This window comes from Mixophyes fleayi, chromosome 9 (assembly GCF_038048845.1).
Source record: "Mixophyes fleayi isolate aMixFle1 chromosome 9, aMixFle1.hap1, whole genome shotgun sequence".
In the NCBI taxonomy this organism is placed as follows: domain Eukaryota; kingdom Metazoa; phylum Chordata; class Amphibia; order Anura; family Limnodynastidae; genus Mixophyes; species Mixophyes fleayi.
Window position 1 is genome coordinate 2,537,104 of NC_134410.1, and position 20,295 is coordinate 2,557,398.

The following is a 20,295-nucleotide window of genomic DNA, read 5'->3' on the forward strand; positions in this document are numbered from 1 at the left end:
TGTTTGTTTAATGTAGTACAAATGCACTGTGTGTGGGCTCATCAGACATGATAAACGAACAATCCCATTGGGTCGACTTGATGACTTACGGTGGTTTTGTTGCTGTGTACGGCGTCATCGCTCCACGTAGAAATGCAGATAAAAGACATGTCTGCACTACACAGACGCATCCGATGTTGTTTACTGATCTACTCGTTGTTTGGTAGCTTATCACCAGTACTAATATATGGTATTATTATTTTATCCTTTGTTTATATAGCGCTAACACATTCCACAAATCGGTACAATCAGAAAATGGAAATTCATTCACATCAGTTCCTGCCCCAGTGGAGCTTGCAATCTAACTTCCCTGCCCCAGGCAAGCACACACACTAGAGACAATTTTGGTGAGAATTAACCTACCAATATGTTTTTGGACTGTGGAAGGAAACCGGAGCACCCTGGTTGCAATATTACCGACTGCATCAGCATACCCCCCTTCCCCCTTGGTACTTATTGATGCACATTGTGGGTAATGTCTGATAACAGAGACAATAGCTTGCAATAAGTCAGGCAAGAAGGAAAAATGAAATGGTAACCATCATTTACTGTGACGTTTGACATGTTTTATGCCACGTTCCTATTGATATTGATTAGTATTCTCTTCTGATTGAAGGTTCACCACTTCTGCAGTCGAGCGACAAGGAACCACATCGATGAGGAAGGTACAAACCAATTTCTGAAATTACTCGCTGTATAGCACAATGATTACACTGACGGGGTATTAAACAGGATTTCCTATTCCGCACATCTATTTGCACTTTCCAGAAATGTTTCTGAGGGTGCGATGAACAAAACGTAACAAATGTTTGTTCCACTCTCTTTGAAACGCATTTTACAGTAACCATCACTTTGATTGGTCTTGTAGCGTCCAACGTATATTTTTCCTTGGCACAGTTTTGTTTTCTCAGGAGTATGAAATCATTTGCAGAGAGACAGCAGGTTTAGATACGTCAGACTCTGTTGTATCATTTATTTCCCTCTATTGTGAATCAGAACAGCAGTAATGTGTTAAGTGCTCTCTGCCTGCGATGCAGCAGCTTGCGCAGAAGTAATTCAGTCTCGCTGGCAGGTCAGCCAAAGGGAAGTCAATTAATAGAATCGCGTGTGCATTATATAACCAGGAAACTGTGTTACCGAAGGTTCAGAGCCACATCCAGACTTTCATAAGGGCTTCAAGTGCACTTGTTAAATCCTCCAAGAACCACATTGATGATTTTAAAGGGAGAACATAATTTTATATATATATATATATATATATATATATATATATATATTGTTGTTTGTGTATTCTTTGACTTTAAATATAGCAGAAGATCCTGTAATTCTGCTGACCCAGTGATATATCTTTCTTTACTCGCTGATGGGTTCTGTTAGACTCTCTGAGCTATAGACTATACAATAATAGTATACATAATATTATATATTATACTTATGTAACTTAGTATATAATGGCTTGTTGTTAACCGTACAGTAAGAAGTAGCAATCTTACTTATTGGAAGGAAAAAGCCAATAGATTGTTGTATAAAATCATATGTATATAAATAAATAAATGTACACTACTATGCTATATATATTACACTGAGTTCTGCAATATGAGCCGCACATTCTATTGCCAATCACATAATATTTCCATCGCAGCGTGAAAACAATATTTCTGCACAGATGGATTTGTGCATTAATGGTGTTAATCAAACTAGAAGGTCCAATATTGCATCTTGGCAAAACCATGTTGCACAGCGGGGAGGAGGCCGATATAAAATGTTTGGACGAATTTAGAGTTGGGAGGGAGTGTCTTAGCTCAACTCTAAATTGCAGTGTAAAAATAAAGCTGCCCAGTACTTGCCATCTACATGCACATTCAGCCGGTATCTTCCCTGCATGTAAAAACATAATAAACTGCATTTGCACCATTTGCATCACAACATGGGGAATGCAGGTGCAAATCTGCCCCCTTTTTGCTGGATTTGCCCTTTGGTGCAAATGAGGCCCTAGGTTCAGCACGGACAGAGTGTGTCATTCCTCATCCCCCCTTCACTGATGCTCAAATCCCTGATGCCCAGAACTTGGCATAAACAACAACACAGTCTAAATCTGTCCAAGCCTGCAACTGTTGGTTCCCTCAGGTCTTCCGAAATCCAGTAGCAATGTAAATCTGCTCCCTTAGGACCTGACACCGGTGAATTTTGGATCTTATTGCATTTAGACATATACATAATTTATGTGAGATATATATATCTGTGTGTGTGTGTGTGTGTGTGTGTGTGTGTGTATACATATATATATATATATATATATATATATATATATTTGTTTTTGTGTATTCAACAACAATTTGAGACCATGGTTACAATTTGTGTTTTCTATTCAAAAGAATTTGGGATACCAGTTGTGTTAATGAATTTTAAATGTTTTTTTTTTTTTCTGTGTAAGTATTGTCTGATATTTGTGTTTGATTAATCAAATATATCGCTTGGTATATCTCTGTAATAGTGAAATTCATGTACACGACTGCATCTATGTTTCATTATTGTATTTATAACAAAGATTGATTCAAGCGCCCAGTTACAGTCCTGTGTTATATATTGAAACATGGGGAAATATATTTACTAAACTGCGAGTTTAAAAAAGTGGAGATGCTGCCAACAGCAACCAATCAGATTCTAGCTGTCATGTTGTAGAATGTACTAAATAAATGACCGCTAGAATCTGATTGGTTGCTATAGGCAACATGTCCACTTTTTTAAACCCGCAGTTTAGTAAATATACCTCATAATGTTTATATCCAAGAATACAGCAGATTTGTTAATATTTTGCTAATTATCTACTGAACTGGGGAATGTGAATCGGAAATAAATGTGTCGATCTTCCTATATATAATCTACTTAGAGCCTGAAACAAGAATGAACTGGGACAAATAAACATTGTAGTTCAGATTAATAAATTAGTTGAAAGTCTCTTGACCTCAAGATTCTCAACTTTTATACAATGTTTCCCCCACATAAGTTTTTTTTGTTTAAAAAAATAAAATAAAAAATAAATAGCATAAAACAAGCATGGCATAAAATGTGAATTTATTTAATGTTATCTAGCATTACATGATGGTATTGTACAAACAATCAAACTTTTGGATATCATTTTATTTTGAGGAGTTTAATAGTCTCACACACATATGTATCATACACATTGTTGGATACACCACACTGACAGTACATCTTGTTTTGCTACATTGTAATCATGACTCTGCTCCTGCAGAAGTAGTTGTTTATGTTGAATTCCCCGCCATTTGCCGCCAGTGCTGCGTGTTGTAGTCTGCGCAGCGGCACCTCAGAGGAAGATATTGTAATATCTCTATTTTAATTTACAAAACGTCACTGGAATCACTTTATATTCATTCGTTTTACTGTGTGACTGTATGAGTCTTCGTTCTTCCCTGAATTAATGTTCATATAATGTATTTTCCAGATAAGGAGAAGAGAAACCTCACAGATAAGCATGTTTAGATAAACGGTATTTATAATATTATGTCTCATCCTGTCAAGCTCCGGCAATGAACATAATAAAAGGCACAATATTGTTTCAGCAGGGACACGGTTTAGTGTTACAGCTCGGTGGGAGAGCGTAACTTATAGTCCTTGTAAAAGAAGATACGGGAGAGAGCGAGCGCGGTCTGGAATAGAAGCTGATCCAATAGGAAAAGATATCATGTAACATTCACCGATTAGGTTTTCCATACCTTGAAAGGAGTTAAGGTTACCACACTTGTAGCTATTTCATGGGGTAATTTGGCCGCTTTAGGGCAAATTTCCTGAAATCCCATAAATGGCTGAAAAAGCTAAAAATGCGTTAAAAATTATATTTGTTCTTATTGTTAATTTAATTATTCTTGGCAGCTATCGGGAGACGGGAATCGTTATGTGCGCGGTTATCAACTAACAGCGCTAATGGCGTCTCATGATCAGCGCTGGATCTGCCCAATTTCAGGGCCTCATGTAGAATTGGACGCCATTTCTGTCTAAATCAAAGACATAAATCGCTTACAAAAAAAGACGCGTATATGAAGAGTCGGACACTTCTGAGCTGATCGTCATCATTATCAGTTTACAACTTACAACAGTGGTCGAGTGCCCACAGGTTTCCTATCTCCTGAAAGGCGCTTGTGCGTCTGAGTCTCAGTCTACATAAGTTGCCTTTGTCCCAATGAACTCATAGGACCTCATTTAGAGTGAGACGCAAAGTCCATTTTAGGCGCATCTAACCAAAAAACACTACCACGCATGTGCAGAAAGCACCAAATCCGCCTGCATCTTGGATGCAATTAACACTTGCGACAGCTTGCGACTCGCTACGAGAGAACGGGAGGACCACGGATTTTTGAAGGCGTGACCATGTACATACATCCTAGTCGCAGTGAGGCGCAGACGCAACACACGTCAAAACAGGGCTAAAGCTGTGCGGCAGGAATTAGGTGGTGCAAGTAGTCAGCTAGCTGCAGGAACTGCTCGCAGCTCCATAGGGCATTAAGAGTGGAACGCAAATGGGGTTGCTTGCCACTTGTAATACCCTACCAAGCTGCGACACACTCCCACTCCTACACTTCTTAAACAGACTTTGCGTCCGACTCTAAATGAGGTCCATAATGTATTTTGGCTATGCTTACACGCCCCCTAGTGCCACCGTTCCACCTCTTCAATTGTAAGGGGCTGCCAGCTATCATAAATGCAAGATGCGGCTCAGTCTTCATATGGATGCAACTACCGCACTGTGCGCATGCGGCCATGCACAGAAGTAATAAGCGTCATACGCACTTTGTGTCCATCTCTGAGTTGATCAGGCCAAATGTCCAGAACATAATGAATATATATAAGATGTCAGTAACCTTGTTAACTACCCAAATTGTAGCTATTGTCCTCTGTTGTCATATAAATATGTTCTGGATCGATGATGATGATCGGGATAGATCAGATGATGATCCTATATGATCAGGTCACTGATGGACATCTGTTAGGTAACAAGCTGGTTTTTATTTAGAGGGATTATCCTTTTAGTCCCACACAAGCAGCAGTTAAATTAGAGCAATATAATTGGACACGGGATTAGTAGAGTATATATGTACGGCCACCTTAAGAGGGAGCGTCAGTAAGTAACACCCATTGTGTTTGTCCCTCCGCTCAGTGTCAGTCATTCAGGGCGGTGAACTGACCACAATCTTTATCAGATGAGAAGTAAAGTAAATGGAGCTTCCATGATAAATGGCTTCATAAACGGTTCACAATCCGCTGTCACTTTGAGAAATGTGCTGGCAATTGGATGAGTTTGGACAACCACACTGCAACTGTACAGTAATTAAGAGCGACTTTATTGTTTAGTGTAATGAGTCAGGGATCTGCAGGAGATAACGCTGGTAATTAGACGCATCAGAAAGCCGAGTCTCACAAGATGGTCTAGAATTAGCACAAGTTTCAGAAGACAAATCAAGAGCTTGTCTCTCTCTTCCTTATCCGCACATTCAACCTCACGGAGGCCACGTCACAATCTGTGCGGAATATACAGGGGAATCGGAAATCCTGCTGCAAAAATCCCTGGGGAAATTTTGGAGTACAAATTTGAGTAGAAAGAAATAAAATAAATTGCAGCAGGCCTGCTTTTATGTAACACTCCCTTCAAGGGAGATTATTCTACATAAATATGCCAGTAATTGCATGTTTCAGGAATCTGTCTTCTGCTTATCTGTCAAACATGGTTTTGTTCTTATTTTTTGGTAGCAAGAAAATAAGTGACCTTTAAACCAAAATGAAGTCACGGTCTGGAAATGTGTTTAAAGTCTGTTATTTCTAGCAAAATCGCTCAGTCATTTCGGCACAAAACAGTGTTCTTAAAACCAAATCTACTTGACCCCAATTAAAGATGAATCATTAAGTGTTAAATGGAACATTTCTTTCATCTGATTTGGGCTTATTCAAGTTTGGAAACTGATTCCATAGAAAAAAAATTTTTACAGCACCAGATCTAATTACATGTGCTGAAAACCCCTTCAGTGTAGAGAAGGAGGGTGTGCATCTAATGACATAGTTCTGGGTGGGCTCAGCCTCCCGTCACCTGCAGTGAATGCAGCACACAGAGGTCTGTCATTATGATTGGGAGCTGCATTTGTCTCTGTGTCTCAGGGCAATGGATAAGTAGGAGCTGAGATAAAGATAGAGGGAGGGATGGATGATAACAGCTGAACTGCAGCCCTGTAATACAATGAGCTGGAAGTTGTTCAATAATCTGTATTACAGTTACATGAGAGCTTGACGTGTTATGTGGTATAAATGCCACTTCTCCAGACGTTGTCACATGTCCACACGCACACGGGCTTTGTATAGTGATCATATCCCTGCCAGCAAATATCCAGATAGTATTAAGGAGTCTGATGGAAAATGTACAATATAGAGATGCTGGATGTGCTGGTAATGATTTATTATTTTTAATATATTGCAGGGGTAGGCAACCTGCAGCTCTCCAGGTGTTGTGAAACTACAAATCCTAGCATGCCTTGCCACATATCTGCTTGTTATCTACTGGCAAAGCATGCTGGGACTTGTAGTTTCACAATACCTGGAGAGCCGCAGGTTGCCTACCCCTGATATATTGCATTATCTGCTATTTTCTAAATCTGGGAACCATGAAAACATTGTTTCAGAGCATTCCTAGTGTGTTAGTTTTGCCTTGAAAAATATTATTACATAAGCTCTAATTATAAATCTGAAACATGTCTATCAATACGGAGCTGTCAGGATTTAATAAAATCCTCAGTCTTTTCATGAGAAATTAGCTGGCAGAGAGCCTCAAACGTCTCGTGGGTGAGGGTAAAGAGTGAGAGAGAAAACATCTATATATGGATAGTCTCTTGGGCGAGGGTACCGAGTGATAGAGAAGACATCTGGGTATGAATAGTCCCTTGGGTGATGGTATCGAGTGAAAGAGAAGACATCTATGTATGGATAGTCCCTTGGGTGAGGGTACCGAGTGAGAGAGAAGACAGCTAGGTATGGATAGTCCCTTGGGTGAGGGTACCGATTGATAGAGAAGACATCTGGGTATGGATAGTCCCTTGGGTGAGGGTACCGAGTGAGAGGTAAGACATCTATATATGGATAGTCTCTTGGGTGAGGATACCGAGTGAGAGATAAGACATCTAGGTATAAATAGTCCCTTGGGTGATGGTATCGAGTGAAAGAGAAGACATCTATGTATGGATAGTCTCTTGGGTGAGGATACCGAGTGAGAGATAAGACATCTGGGTATAAATAGTCCCTTGGGTGATGGTATCGAGTGAAAGAGAAGACATCTATGTATGGATAGTAACTTGGGTGAGGGTACCCAGTGAATGAGAAGACAGCTAGGTATGGATAGTCTCTTGTGTGAGGGTACAGAGTGAATGAGAAGACAGCTAGGTATGGATAGTCTCTTGGGTGAGGGTACCGAGTGATAGAGAAGACATCTGGGTATGAATAGTCCTTTGGGTGATGGTATCGAATGAAAGAGAAGACATCTATATATGGATAGTCTCTTGGGTGAGGGTACGGAGTGAGAGAGAAGACATCTCTGTATGGATAGTCCCTTGGGTGAGGGTACGGAGTGAGAGAGAAGACAGCTAGGTATGGATAGTCCCTTGGGTGAGGGTATGGAGTGAGAGAGAAGACATTTCTGTATGGATAGTCCCTTGGGTGAGGGTATGGAGTGAGAGAGAAGACATTTCTGTATGGATAGTCCCTTGGGTGAGGATATGGAGTGAGAGAGAAGACAGCTAGGTATGGATAGTCCCCTGGGTGAGGATATGGAGTGAGAGAGAAGACCTTTCTGTATGGATAGTCCCTTGGGTGAGGATATGGAGTGAGAGAGGATACAACTTTTTTGGAATAGTAGACTTTTGACCTGGGGAACCTATAAATTCATGGTTATTGGATAAATTACATTCACCCCAATAAATAATTATATCCACTAATATGTCTTTTAAATGTGCCCAAACATCTGCTATCATTAGACTGTTTTAAACCTATCTGGCTACAAATCTTGGCATCTATGGCCCTTAAAAATTGCCATGTCCAACCATTGGGATCAGATTCCAATCATGATGGGTGACAAATCTGATGAGATGGTGACTGCATCGGCTGTATAGTGATCTTTGTATGACCGAGCAAGATCTTTCATGTGACCACACACTTGTTAGGCCAAATCTATCAGACATTCGGCCCCACGTCTTGTAAAAAATGATCCACTTGGAAAGCCAAATATTGAATTTGCTATTACCACCTTCCATGGGAGGGTATTCCATAGTCCCTTATAGTGAAAATATTCTTTCTATAGTGTGAACAGAGAATTGAAAGGTGTTTACTCGTATTTTTGATAAACATTGTCTCCTTCATATTAGCTCTGGAAGAGAGAGAGTACTTTTACTACGATTAACCAGTTTGGTTCAGTTTTTGAACACAACATTTCTGCGTTGTATAAATTGTGTTGGACTCAACATTTGTTTCCGGACTATTTATAATAATATTTATATTTTTAGACATTGTGGATCTGTGTGGTCTAATGCTGCTGTTATTTTCTCTTTCCTCTTACAGTCTTTCCATTACGCATCTCTGAGGGTTAAAACCAAAAAAAGATCAAAAGGTAAAATAATTCTGTGCAATTAAGTTTTTGTGTAATAATTTTATGCAGATTCCTCATAAAGAGGATATAATGGATGAGGCTCGTTCTGCAACATTCCTGTAAGAAGCTTTTGCAGACATTACGTTTCCTTACTAATGAATTAATGGCTCAGAATAAATCCAGCTTTGGGGCTGTTTCGGGTTTCTAAGCTTGAGAGGATCTGAAACATTTGTCTTTTAGGCAACTGGTACCCGGAAAATACCACAAGGTTTTTGCATATGTCTGGAAAGTTTAGTAAACTAATATTCTCTAAGTTACCAGAAATTAGGTAAAAAGCGGACTGTGGAGGTATAGATTCTCCATGTTTAAAGGTTTGTTCAATTTGCATCCTTGTTTATGATTATATGTAGCAAAAATGTAACAATAGATGGTGTGGAATCAACTCAATACTTTCTCCTGTAAGCTTATGTAATGTATGGGAAACAACAAACACACAATTAAATGGCTTGAACAGAGTTACCCCTTCATCTTAGGGGGCTCACTCACCAGTGGGAGCAGACGACGGATCTCCTGCAAAGACCTCGGACATGGCGACTGCGAAGGCTGGCTATGGAAGAAGAAAGACGCCAAGGGTTACTTCACGCAGAAGTGGAAAAAGTATTGGTTCATCCTGAAGGATTCTTCTCTCTACTGGTACACCAACCAAAACGTAAGTAAGAGCGACCTTGTGACTGACAGGTCATCATGAGGTAGGACCGTAATTAGGGCTGTGTGAGAGGGGCACAATGCTGAAGGTGGGCACAGTTTATGAATATTTTAGGCTACTTTGCGGTGATCACACTTTTCTTATAAATCTGACAGAGGGGATAATTTAATAACTCTGCATTTAGGTGCAAAACTTGCATTGAACCACAGCAACCAATCAGTAATTAGCTTTTATCTTTCTAGTACAAATGACACAGTGAAAGCCGGCTTCTGATTGGTTGCTTTGATTTACTGCAATTATTGCCTCTAAATGTCACGTTAGTAAACGTGTTCCATGAGAACTGAGACGAAGTAGCAAAATATACGATCAGTTTCATCTGTATTTCCAATATTTGATTTGTAGGATGAAAAGGCGGAAGGTTTTATCAGTCTGCCTGAATTTAGGATAGATCGAGCCATCGAATGCAGGAGGAAACAGTAAGTACTCGCAGCTGATACTGAGATATGTTGTATAATTACAGGAAAATTACCAGGATATAATTATGATGATTGAGATGACACTGATTATAGATATACCACCATATAATGTCAAAGTGAAAACCTTACATTAATATGCTCCCAAGTAAAGTATCACTTTTCTTTAGTACATGAAATGTGATAAACTGAAGTTATAAATAATTACATGTGGGGGACATTATCATATCCAGAAACGCCTACTTATAATCCTTATACACCTGTAGTTTTCGTAATTTGCATGATAGGTGCTTAATTTTTTTCACCTACATCAATACATCTATATATATATATATATATAGAGAGAGAGAGAGAGAGAGAGAGAGAGAGAGAGAGATGTCTTGATGTATTGATATATATATATATATATATATATATATATATATACATCTATAGCACTCTAGCTGTTGTGGAATACAAATCCACTGGTTACTGGCAGGGAACACTGCTACTTGTAGTTCCACAACAGATAGAGCGGTACATAGCTGTACAAATAGCACTATTTTAAATGCATAATAATTGTGCAGTTTGACAAGATTACAACAAGTTCATCACAATGCTATATTTAACTTTGAAAAAAAAACTTTAGACATTTAATTATCTGTTGCGTCTATTGAAGAGTGAGCTGCTTGTTGAAGAAAAATCTCTTAATATATTCCATATTTGTAATCAACCGCTACTAAAGCCCTCCTTTGAAAAATAAGATAATACGAAATATTTTGTGCGGTTTTCTTTGTAGCGCCTTCAAAGCATGTCATCCGAAAATTAAGAGTTTCTTCTTCGCCACTGACTGTCTTGAAGAGATGAATAGGTAAGATGAAGATAAAATTGTTCTATTTGAAGTTTCCTACTAATTGGTCACCACTTGTTATAAATGTGTACGTCCTACAGATCTTGGTATTTGAGCTTGTTGGATAACGAGTTGGCGACGGTCCTTAATTTGCAGGAACAGAGTTTGTTTCCTAAAAGTTTATCTGCCAGGAATCTTCATACACCAAGATTTGTTTGGCAGAAAAACTTTTCTCCCAGAACAACATTTTAATGATGCACAGGTCCTCTCTTTCCTTTCCCAAGACAATGTTTAGTTTGCCGGAATGTGACTGATTTGCCCCCACGTTGTGCATAAATTTACATGATGATCGCCGCTGGTCAAAGTGCTTTCTACGCTGCGTCCCTCTGCCCCACCCCCACTCATTAATTCACCATAACCTTATTAGTGAAGTCTTACTGCTTGCCTTGCGTGACCCAGATTTTAATATTAAACAATCTATGGAAATAAGGCTTAACATTGATATGTGTCAGTTCTGCATTTATTGAGTGCAAACAGAAAGCCATTAAACCCCTTTTGTCTCCAAACGTCGCTATGGCTCTACTTTTGTCATCATCTAGACATGAATTGCGCACAGACGTCCTATTACTTCAGTGAGTTTGTGCAGAGCCAGTGATAGAATAAACATGAAGTTCGTTACACTTCCAGTTACACCTATTGTTAGTTAAACCTATTGTTTGCCATCTTGTAAGTACTGCCAAGGACATAGCTGTAGTAGACACAATTCTGTCACATGTGGATGGATATCTACGAGCTGCTCATTGTAAATGACACAGCAGCACATTGAGATGCCTTAAATGTTTTTTCTTAATATAAGCTTTTATCTAATATGTTTATATTTTTTATATTTAGATATTTGACCACTACACAATTTCCTTTCTCTATAAGTCTCTAACCTGCATGCTGTAAACTTCAATTAAACATACATTTGTATAATGATTATGTCTAACAGTTTGGGTGTCATAAGGCCGATGTGTGCTGGGGTCACTGTGTTGAATACAGGGGTCACTGTGATGAATAATGCTTATAGATCCGTTTAGAGACGTTTCACCAACGCTGTTTAAAGGTCTTGTGAATTTGACCAATACAAAAATGTTTGTTATGATATTTGTACATAAGATTCAGAGACAAGTTTGATACTTTGATACTTAGTACAGCTAAATGTTGCAAACATAGAGAACATATATACAGTATAAAATGCAAAAGTGAAAAGTGCAAAATTCTTTGAATATTATGTGCAATATATTTCTAATTTGCTCTTTGCAAAAATTGCACAATGGCAACAGGAACAAGGTTTTTGTTTTTGTTTGTTTTGCTTTTTTAAAAGATTATTGCATCAAAGTTATAGAAACATTTCTGGCACAATGTAACATTTTCATTGTTGCACCTAATTGAAGAGATCTGCACCAACACACAGCAGCCTATTAGGATCATTTTAATGGAAAAAAATATGTAGGTAGCCCAGTGAATCAGCCCAAGGTAGCCCACTATGGGGCCAGCCCTGGGGGCAAATGCCCCTCCTACCCTCAAGCCGAGCCAGCCCCTGGCAATGACATAGATTCCAGGATACACAGGGTTAAATTATATGCATTTAAGTTCAGCCGAGCATTTAACCATCGTCCTATATTGTGGATTTCTCTCTCTCTGTGATCGGGATGAGCTTGTCCCTCTCTCATCCGCCAGCTTGGCTGTTGATGCAATTCTCCCGCAGCGCTGCCCTACGGGATCTTAAGCACAGACTTCATTCTGCAAAATTCATGTGTCCCTGCTGCTTCGTCAGGTTCAGATCAGAGCCACATGTAGTCCCTGATAAATAAATCATCGTTACATTAACACACATCTCTCTGCTCAACGTCATTTTTCAGCTGCATGGAGCCAGTCCCTTGGGGTAATTTATGACAATTTGGGACTAATTTTATACACTTCCTTCATCAGTAGAGATGGATGGAACCTTTAGTAACCCAACTGTGATGGAGCCACACGTCCCAGAGTGCCGGCAGTGATAGAACTCTGCAGCAGCTGGAGCAGTAAAAACCATCAGCTGAGGAGGTCAGAGGTCGAGGGCGCTGCCAGTGTGACACTAGCTCGTCACTCTATCTCGGTGTCCCTGGTATAAGATGCTCTACCGGTCACCGTGTTATTGGTGAGACGTGACCACTATTGGGCAGGAGTTGTTCCCTGAACACTTCTGTGTACAATGTTGACAAAAATAACACTCACAGTTGTCTGCTCTGTGGGCAGTCTGGTTATAAAGAATATTTTAGGTGAAAAGAATCTGATTTTTGCAGAAGATAAATCTCTGGCATCCTGTGATGGGATTTGTCGGTGTCGGGGTTTGTGCAGATTGGTATTATGTATCTCCCCTGTGGCCAGGCCCCCCTCATCCCACCTGACCTAGATGACTGCAGCAGCATCGAATGGGTTAATACCTGATGTTACTGTGCTGAATAGGTTAAACCCTCCTGTCCCTACTATTCTGCGACTATCAGTCACTGTACTCCCCCCCCCCTGCTGTGAGCGCCCATTGACTTGAGAAACAAAGAAGATGGTTAGATTCACGCTGAGGGCCCCCTGAGTCCAGAGGGGATGGGACAGGATGGACGGCCTATGACACCCTGACCGTGTTGCTGGGGACCGACTGGGCTTGCCTTGCCACCATCCCCTTTCTTTATTCCAACTGTGCCCCTCCAAGGAGCCTGCTGCCAGGAGCGTCATCATCCTTTCCGTTCCTGCTCATACACCTTTCATTGTGTCAGTCAGGGTAGTTAGTGGCTGGTAACCTGAGCACAAGCACTAAATTACCATCATCTCTAGTCTAACGTCAGCTCTGGTAGTATTTCTAGTGGGGTCATCATGTTGTTGGTGTCATCGCACTCAGGGCAAAGCCCCCTTGTAATAAGCTGCTACTTACTACATATAACTTCACAGATATCCTGGTGCAACAAACTGGTGAGTAGCAGCATGGTGGGGAGGAGTAAGGACTGTCAGGGACGTATTGTATACTGACAGATGGGGCTGTACTGTATACTGACAGATGGGGCTGTACTGTATACTGACAGATGGGGCTGTACTGTATACTGACATGGGGCTGTACTGTACACTGACATGGGGCTGTACTGTATACTGACAGATGGGGCTGTTCTGTATACTGACAGATGGGGCTGTACTGTATACTGACAGATGGGGCTGTACTGTATACTGACAGATGGGGCTGTACTGTATACTGACATGGGGCTGTACTGTATACTGACAGATGGGGCTGTACTGTATACTGACAGATGGGGCTGTACTGTATACTGACATGGGGCTGTACTGTATACTGACAGATGGGGCTGTTCTGTATACTGACAGATGGGGCTGTACTGTATACTGACAGATGGGGCTGTACTGTATACTGATAGATGGGGCTGTACTGTATACTGACATGGGGCTGTACTGTATACTGACATGGGGCTGTACTGTATACTGACAGATGGGGCTGTACTGTATACCGACATGGGGCTGTACTGTATACTGACAGATGGGGCCGTATTGTATACCGACATAGGGCTGTACTGTATACTGACAGATGGGGCTGTACTGTATACTGATAGATGGGGCTGTACTGTATACTGACAGATGGGGCTGTACTGTATACTGACAGATGGGGCTGTTCTGTATAATGATAGATGGGGCTATACTGTATACTGACATGGGGCTGTACTGTATACTGACAGATGGGGCTGTACTGTATACTGACAGATGGGGCCGTATTGTATACTGACATGGGGATGTACTGTATACTGACAGATGGGCTGTACTGTATACTGACAGATGGGGCTACATCACATGCTGGGTGTGTATATATATACACATTCAGTCACATCCCCTCTGGACTAATCCTCGGGGGCCCTCAGCGTGAATCTAACCATCTTCTCTGTTGCTCAAGTCAATTAATATATATATATATTAACAAACTCCTTTTATGATGCTGGACATATGAGAATGTATATTATGTATATTATGTATATTATCGACTGTATGGTTGTCGATATAATCCATTATGATGTAGTATATGATGAACATTGGTGCTGTGTTATATACAGATTGCTGGAGACTGCATAATACAGAGATGACGGGTCGTATAAGATGCCATTATTTTAATATAGTGAGTTTGGTGGATACGCTCTATGAGCGGAGTAAAGATACGCCAGTCAGCATCAACTGTTGGGTCCATCCGCAAATGTGGCCCCCAGATCAGGCTATGCCAGGCTGGGACGGAGTTTGGCCTCCCCCTGTCAAAATATAATGCCAGCCCCACCCAGCCTGGTCAGCACGGGCGGAATATCCTTGGGGTGTTGGCCTATGGCGCCTGTGGGAGGGGTGGGTGCCAGGTAATGTGTTTACAGTGTTTAAAACATTGAGTAAATTTGTGAAACTACAAGTCCCAGCAAGGCCATGTCTACCAGAGCATGCTGGAACTACGCAATCAGACAAGCCAGGCACTGAATGTTTTTTTCCATTTTATTTAAAATAAGTACTCACCCAAATCCCTTGTTTTCAACATTATTAATCACCTAAATTCATCTGGAATCTATTTGCTCCATTGGAAGTAAACAGAAGAAAACCCTTAACAAGCGTTGTGAATTTGTTCCTAGCAGAGCCGTGATGTGAATTAATAAGCAGGACATTTATACGAATAGCCAATCAGAGCGTTCCAGTTATCACATATATAGTGACCTCTGTACAATACAGAGAGCATTCTAATGACCACTATACAATACAAAGAGCATTCTAGTGACCAATGTACAATAGAGAGCATTCTAGTGACCGACATACAATAGAGAGAGCATACTAGTGAGCCATATACAATACAGATAACATTCTAGTGACAGATATGCAATACAGAGAGTATTCTAGTTTCCAATATACAATATAGAGCATTCTAGTGACCAATATACAATACAGAGCATTCTAGTGAGCCCTATACAATACCGTGAGCACTCTAGTGACAGATATACAATACAATTAGCATTCTAGTGACCCATTTACAATACAGAGAACATTCTAATGACACATATACAGTACAGAGAGCATTCTACTACTCCACATACAATAACGAGAGCATTTTAGTGACCAGTATACAATACAGTAAATATTTTAGGGATCTTTATACCCCCTTCATCTAGGCATAATATAAATGACATTGACATTAGATGATAGAGATTAGTGGTAACAGAAAAGCTCATTATTACAGTTCCTTTCTGTTTTCTACACACAATGCACCGGACAAATCAGCGGTTTGCAGTTAAAAATAAAACAATGTTATCTGGTGTCTTAGTCATCTCTGTTCAGTTTCCTGTAAGGAAATAATCAACTTGCACTTCCGAACTAGGGTATATTATATCCTCATTACATTCACAATGCAGCAATTAGGGTCTGTAACATGATTAAGTAACCTGTGTCCCAGGTGATCGGCCTCGGGGGGGGGGGGCACAGAGCATCACAGGTCAGTGCGGGAGCACAAATGGTTTAATGACGGAGTAATCGTGTACTGCAAACCCATTATATCTCATTTCCTGAATAGTCAATTTACAGCCCCACTCTCATCTGTGTCATTTAACCCTTCACATGAGGAGGAAGCCCCTCGGACTCCTGTATGTGATGGATATATAACTAGTTCACCAATCGTCCTATAGATTCCTGCGTCGTTTCTCACGTCTCCAAATGGCAGCGATTCATAAAACGAGATGGGGAGAGAAGTCATAAACTCACCATCAATTATCAGCGAGTTCAGCAGATTTATGTGCTCTGATTTATTTTGGTTTGTGCTGAATTAATTAGATGTTTAGTAAATGTCTTCTGAATAGATTAACCCGCAGATATATTAAAAAGGGATCGTAAATATACATTTCACATTCACAATGCCTTTGCTGGACTTGAACCAGTCATGAGCTGAGAATCAGGACAAAGTGGTGATACATCCCTCTATGATTATCACAGATCACTAGGAGGGGAGGGGGTCTTCTTTAACTAGTGATGGTTCCTTACATCTCCACCTCCTGTCACCTGAGACCCACCTCCATTGTCCTTGTCCTCGTTTTATCGTGAGCTTTCATCCGTTACCCCTTGTCCTGACCTTGGCTTGTCCCTAATTATGTTTCTGTCTCATTCGTCAAGATTACACTACTGCCATTACCTGGTGCCAGTCAGCTGATTTAGTGTGGTTGGCTTTACACGTTGGTATCCCACAGCAAGGGGCAATACTTTCTTGAAGGTGGTCTCTGTTTATATATGCCAACAGGGCTCGCCCCCACCCCTTCCATGGTTGTACCTCCCAACTTTGCAGCTCTTTCAATTGGGCAGGCTATGACAGGGGGTGTGGCTTTATTAATATGGGTTGTAACCACATCACTATGAGGGTGTGGCCAATCCATGGGGCATGCCTAGCACTTCTGAAGCTCCTGTTCACCCCGGTGATCAGGACGTATCACCCAACTTTCCGACCCACAGGACAGTGGAATGAGCGGTCAGGACTGTGGGGTGGAGCACTCAGATCTCGGGACAGTTGGTGGAGCCAGCCCTCCCCTGCTGCTAGCGGCACAGAGGGTCCCTTTATTACATTGATATTCCAGTTAGACTAATGAGAGAAGATCCCACTGACTTATTTCTTCTTGGTGGAAAGTGACGTCGTCTCAGTTCATTTTGGAGTAGCGACATTTCCATTCTGTGCTGCACCATTATGCAAAGCCCAAAATGTCAAAGTTTTGAATTAATTTCCCCCATGTAGACCAGCTGTGTGACATGTCTGACATTTCTAGCGTCACACGTGTGTTGTACTATAGATAAGACACATACAGATTTATTGACGGGGTCATTGATTGGTGGACGTGTGAGCCAATCAGCACATTTTCAGATGTTCAATAAAAATTCAGCACAATTTGTGTCTGGCAGGTATAAAAAGCAACAAATAATAATCAGTAAAAATAAAACACCCTTAGGCACCAAAGGCATAACTGCCATAGTATTGGGGGGTGTAGCCGGGGGATCCTACACCCCCAGTCCAAACCCTTGGACAGTACATGTCTGACTGGCACTATCATATTAACACAGACGGGTTGTGATCCATATTCCTGAGTCTTCTGCGGATTCTTCTGCTTTCATTATTTTTGCTACATATTTAAAGGGGCTCATTTTGTTACATGATGCAAAGAGCGATGATGTGCTATAACCCATACCGGCCAATCAGATATCAGCTTTTAGAGATACGTTTTATAAGACTTTTGCTCATATTTGAAGTGTAGGTGTCGCCTATAGCAACCAATCAGATTCTAGAATGTACCAGATACATTCAAAAGAAAAAATGTTTTGAAACTTTGGTTCATCTATACAGGGGGAAAGGGGGGGTGCAATACAAGGGGCAGGATAATAACGATAATAATAATAATTTTGTACATTTACTCCGTGCAGATGTTATAGGTTGATAAGTTGAGAACATTTCTTTAAAATATAACATAAATAGAAATAAGTGTCCCTCTAGTTTGCAGGGTCCCCAGTGGGCTAGATGAACCAAATACCTCTTTACATCCTTCTTTTGTTCTATGTTGTTGTTCTGGGGGATGTCAGAGAACGCGGCGTATCACAGATGACACCGCTGTCACTTAGCGTGATGTGTAATGACATAGCCGAGACTCCATGGACGGGGAGACGAGTTGGCGGTTGTCATGTAACGTTGTGTCTGTGACAATCCCTCGCTAACAGGGAACCTCTGGGGAGACAGCCTGAGAGAGGGAAACGAAACCGCAGTAAATGGGACAACGGCTCACGATCGTTATAACAGCGAACACAACAGCAGTAAGATACCCACACACCACACACAGCGTCTATACAAATACAACATACGAAATAATAATACTAAGATGACTCACGCAGATAATATATCACTATTTCTTCGTTCGATGTGTTACTGGGGAAATGCTGGGGGCAGAGAGGCACAGAGCCGAGGGTAAAATTATGGGCACGGAACCGGGCGTAGAATTATGGGCACAAAACCGGGGGTAGGATTATGGACACAGAGCCGGTGGAAGGATTATGGGAACAGAGCTGGGTGTAGGATTATGGGCGAAGAGCCATGGGTAAAATTATAGGTACAGAGTCTGTGGTAAGATTATGGGCACAGAGCTGGGGGTAAGATTATGGGCACAAAGCTGGGGGTAAGATTATGGGCACAGAGCCGGGTGTAAGGTTTTGGGCACAGAGCCAGGAATAAAATTATGGGCACAGAACTGGGGGTAGGATTATGGGCACAAACAGGGGGTAGGATTATGAGCACAGAACCGGGGGTAGGATCATGGGCACAGAGCCGGGGGTAAAATTATGGGCACAGAGCCGGGGGTAAGATTATGGGCACATATTATGGGTCAGTATCCATCGTATGTTGCAGCAATTTCTCTTCACAAACATCTCATTATATCTCATTATATGAGATGATCTTTATATTTGGGTGTATTTTCCTATAACCGCCTCTGTAATACCTTCCAGGCGTTCATCCATTAAGCAAGGTCATCCGGTCGGGGGCAGAAGCTACTTTTTGGGTGCAGATTGGTGGACCCTACGAGTACAGGAGTCGGTCCTCGGTACAATAATATCAGATATTTTATAGACAGGGGGCTGGTTTTTGGGACAGGGGGTCAAATGCCCAGTGGGCATCCCCAATGTACTGACCATGGTCAGCCCTAATATGAGGACAGGGCTTACTGTGATAACGCAATGAGCGCACTTGATAGCGCAGTAACTTTCAGTTCTAACGGGAAACCAGGCACTGAGTTTCCTGAGATGTTTAGTGTGGGAGAGGGGTCCACGATCCATAAAACATTGACAGAAGTTTGGGCTAATGATAAGAGCATAGAGTCCCAGGAAACCCTATCAGTAACTTTCTCGTTCCAGTATTTTGTCTTCGGCCGGTCAATGTGGCACAAAACCAACCACCATCTAACGAATGAGTTGCGGCAGAAATCTATTTAATTCAATAGCTTCATGTCTGTATTAATTAAAGACACAGGTCTGTAACGTTATGTATTCCAGTACTGATTGCTGTGAGCGTGTCCTGTGGGATGCTGTTGTTTTCTAATAAACCATTAAACATCTCAACAAGAAACGGGACAAACGTGTCTTGAAACTCTATATAATATCTGTCAGGCAGTCTGGGGTAGGGACTTAAATCTAAATTCTGCAGTAGTTATAGGCATATCGATCGCTGCGGATTCACTTTCAGATAATTTTGGTAGACACGACCAAAGGATTCACCGCATCGTTTTTTTCTTCCAGGTCAGCTGCTCTCTGCTCAGTGTTTGCTGTGATTTCTCTCAGATTGTTTGTTTAAAGTCCTGGGGGGTAAATATATCAAACTGAGAGCTTCCGACAGGTTTGAAAAGGGGAGGTGTTGCCTATAGCAACTAATCAGTCTAGTCATTCTGTAAAATGTCCTAAATCAGTGGATCCCAAACTTTCTCAGTTCAAGGCACCCTTAGGGTCTCCATAATTTTTTCAAGGCACCCCTAAGCCAAAATAATTACCAAGAAGTCCCCCGCCT

General features: G+C 41.2%; 1 protein-coding gene across 1 annotated transcript in view; it reads left to right on the forward strand.

Annotated features, from left to right (window-relative positions):
* Window positions 1-20,295, forward strand: part of LOC142101793 (connector enhancer of kinase suppressor of ras 2-like) — a 313,111-nt gene that overhangs the window by 279,809 nt on the left and 13,007 nt on the right. The window contains exons 14-17 of the mRNA XM_075186220.1: window positions 8,650-8,711; window positions 9,227-9,386; window positions 9,786-9,859; window positions 10,635-10,706. Coding sequence (XP_075042321.1) covers window positions 8,650-8,711; window positions 9,227-9,386; window positions 9,786-9,859; window positions 10,635-10,706 — 368 coding nt within the window. The remainder of the gene's footprint in view (window positions 1-8,649; window positions 8,712-9,226; window positions 9,387-9,785; window positions 9,860-10,634; window positions 10,707-20,295) is intronic.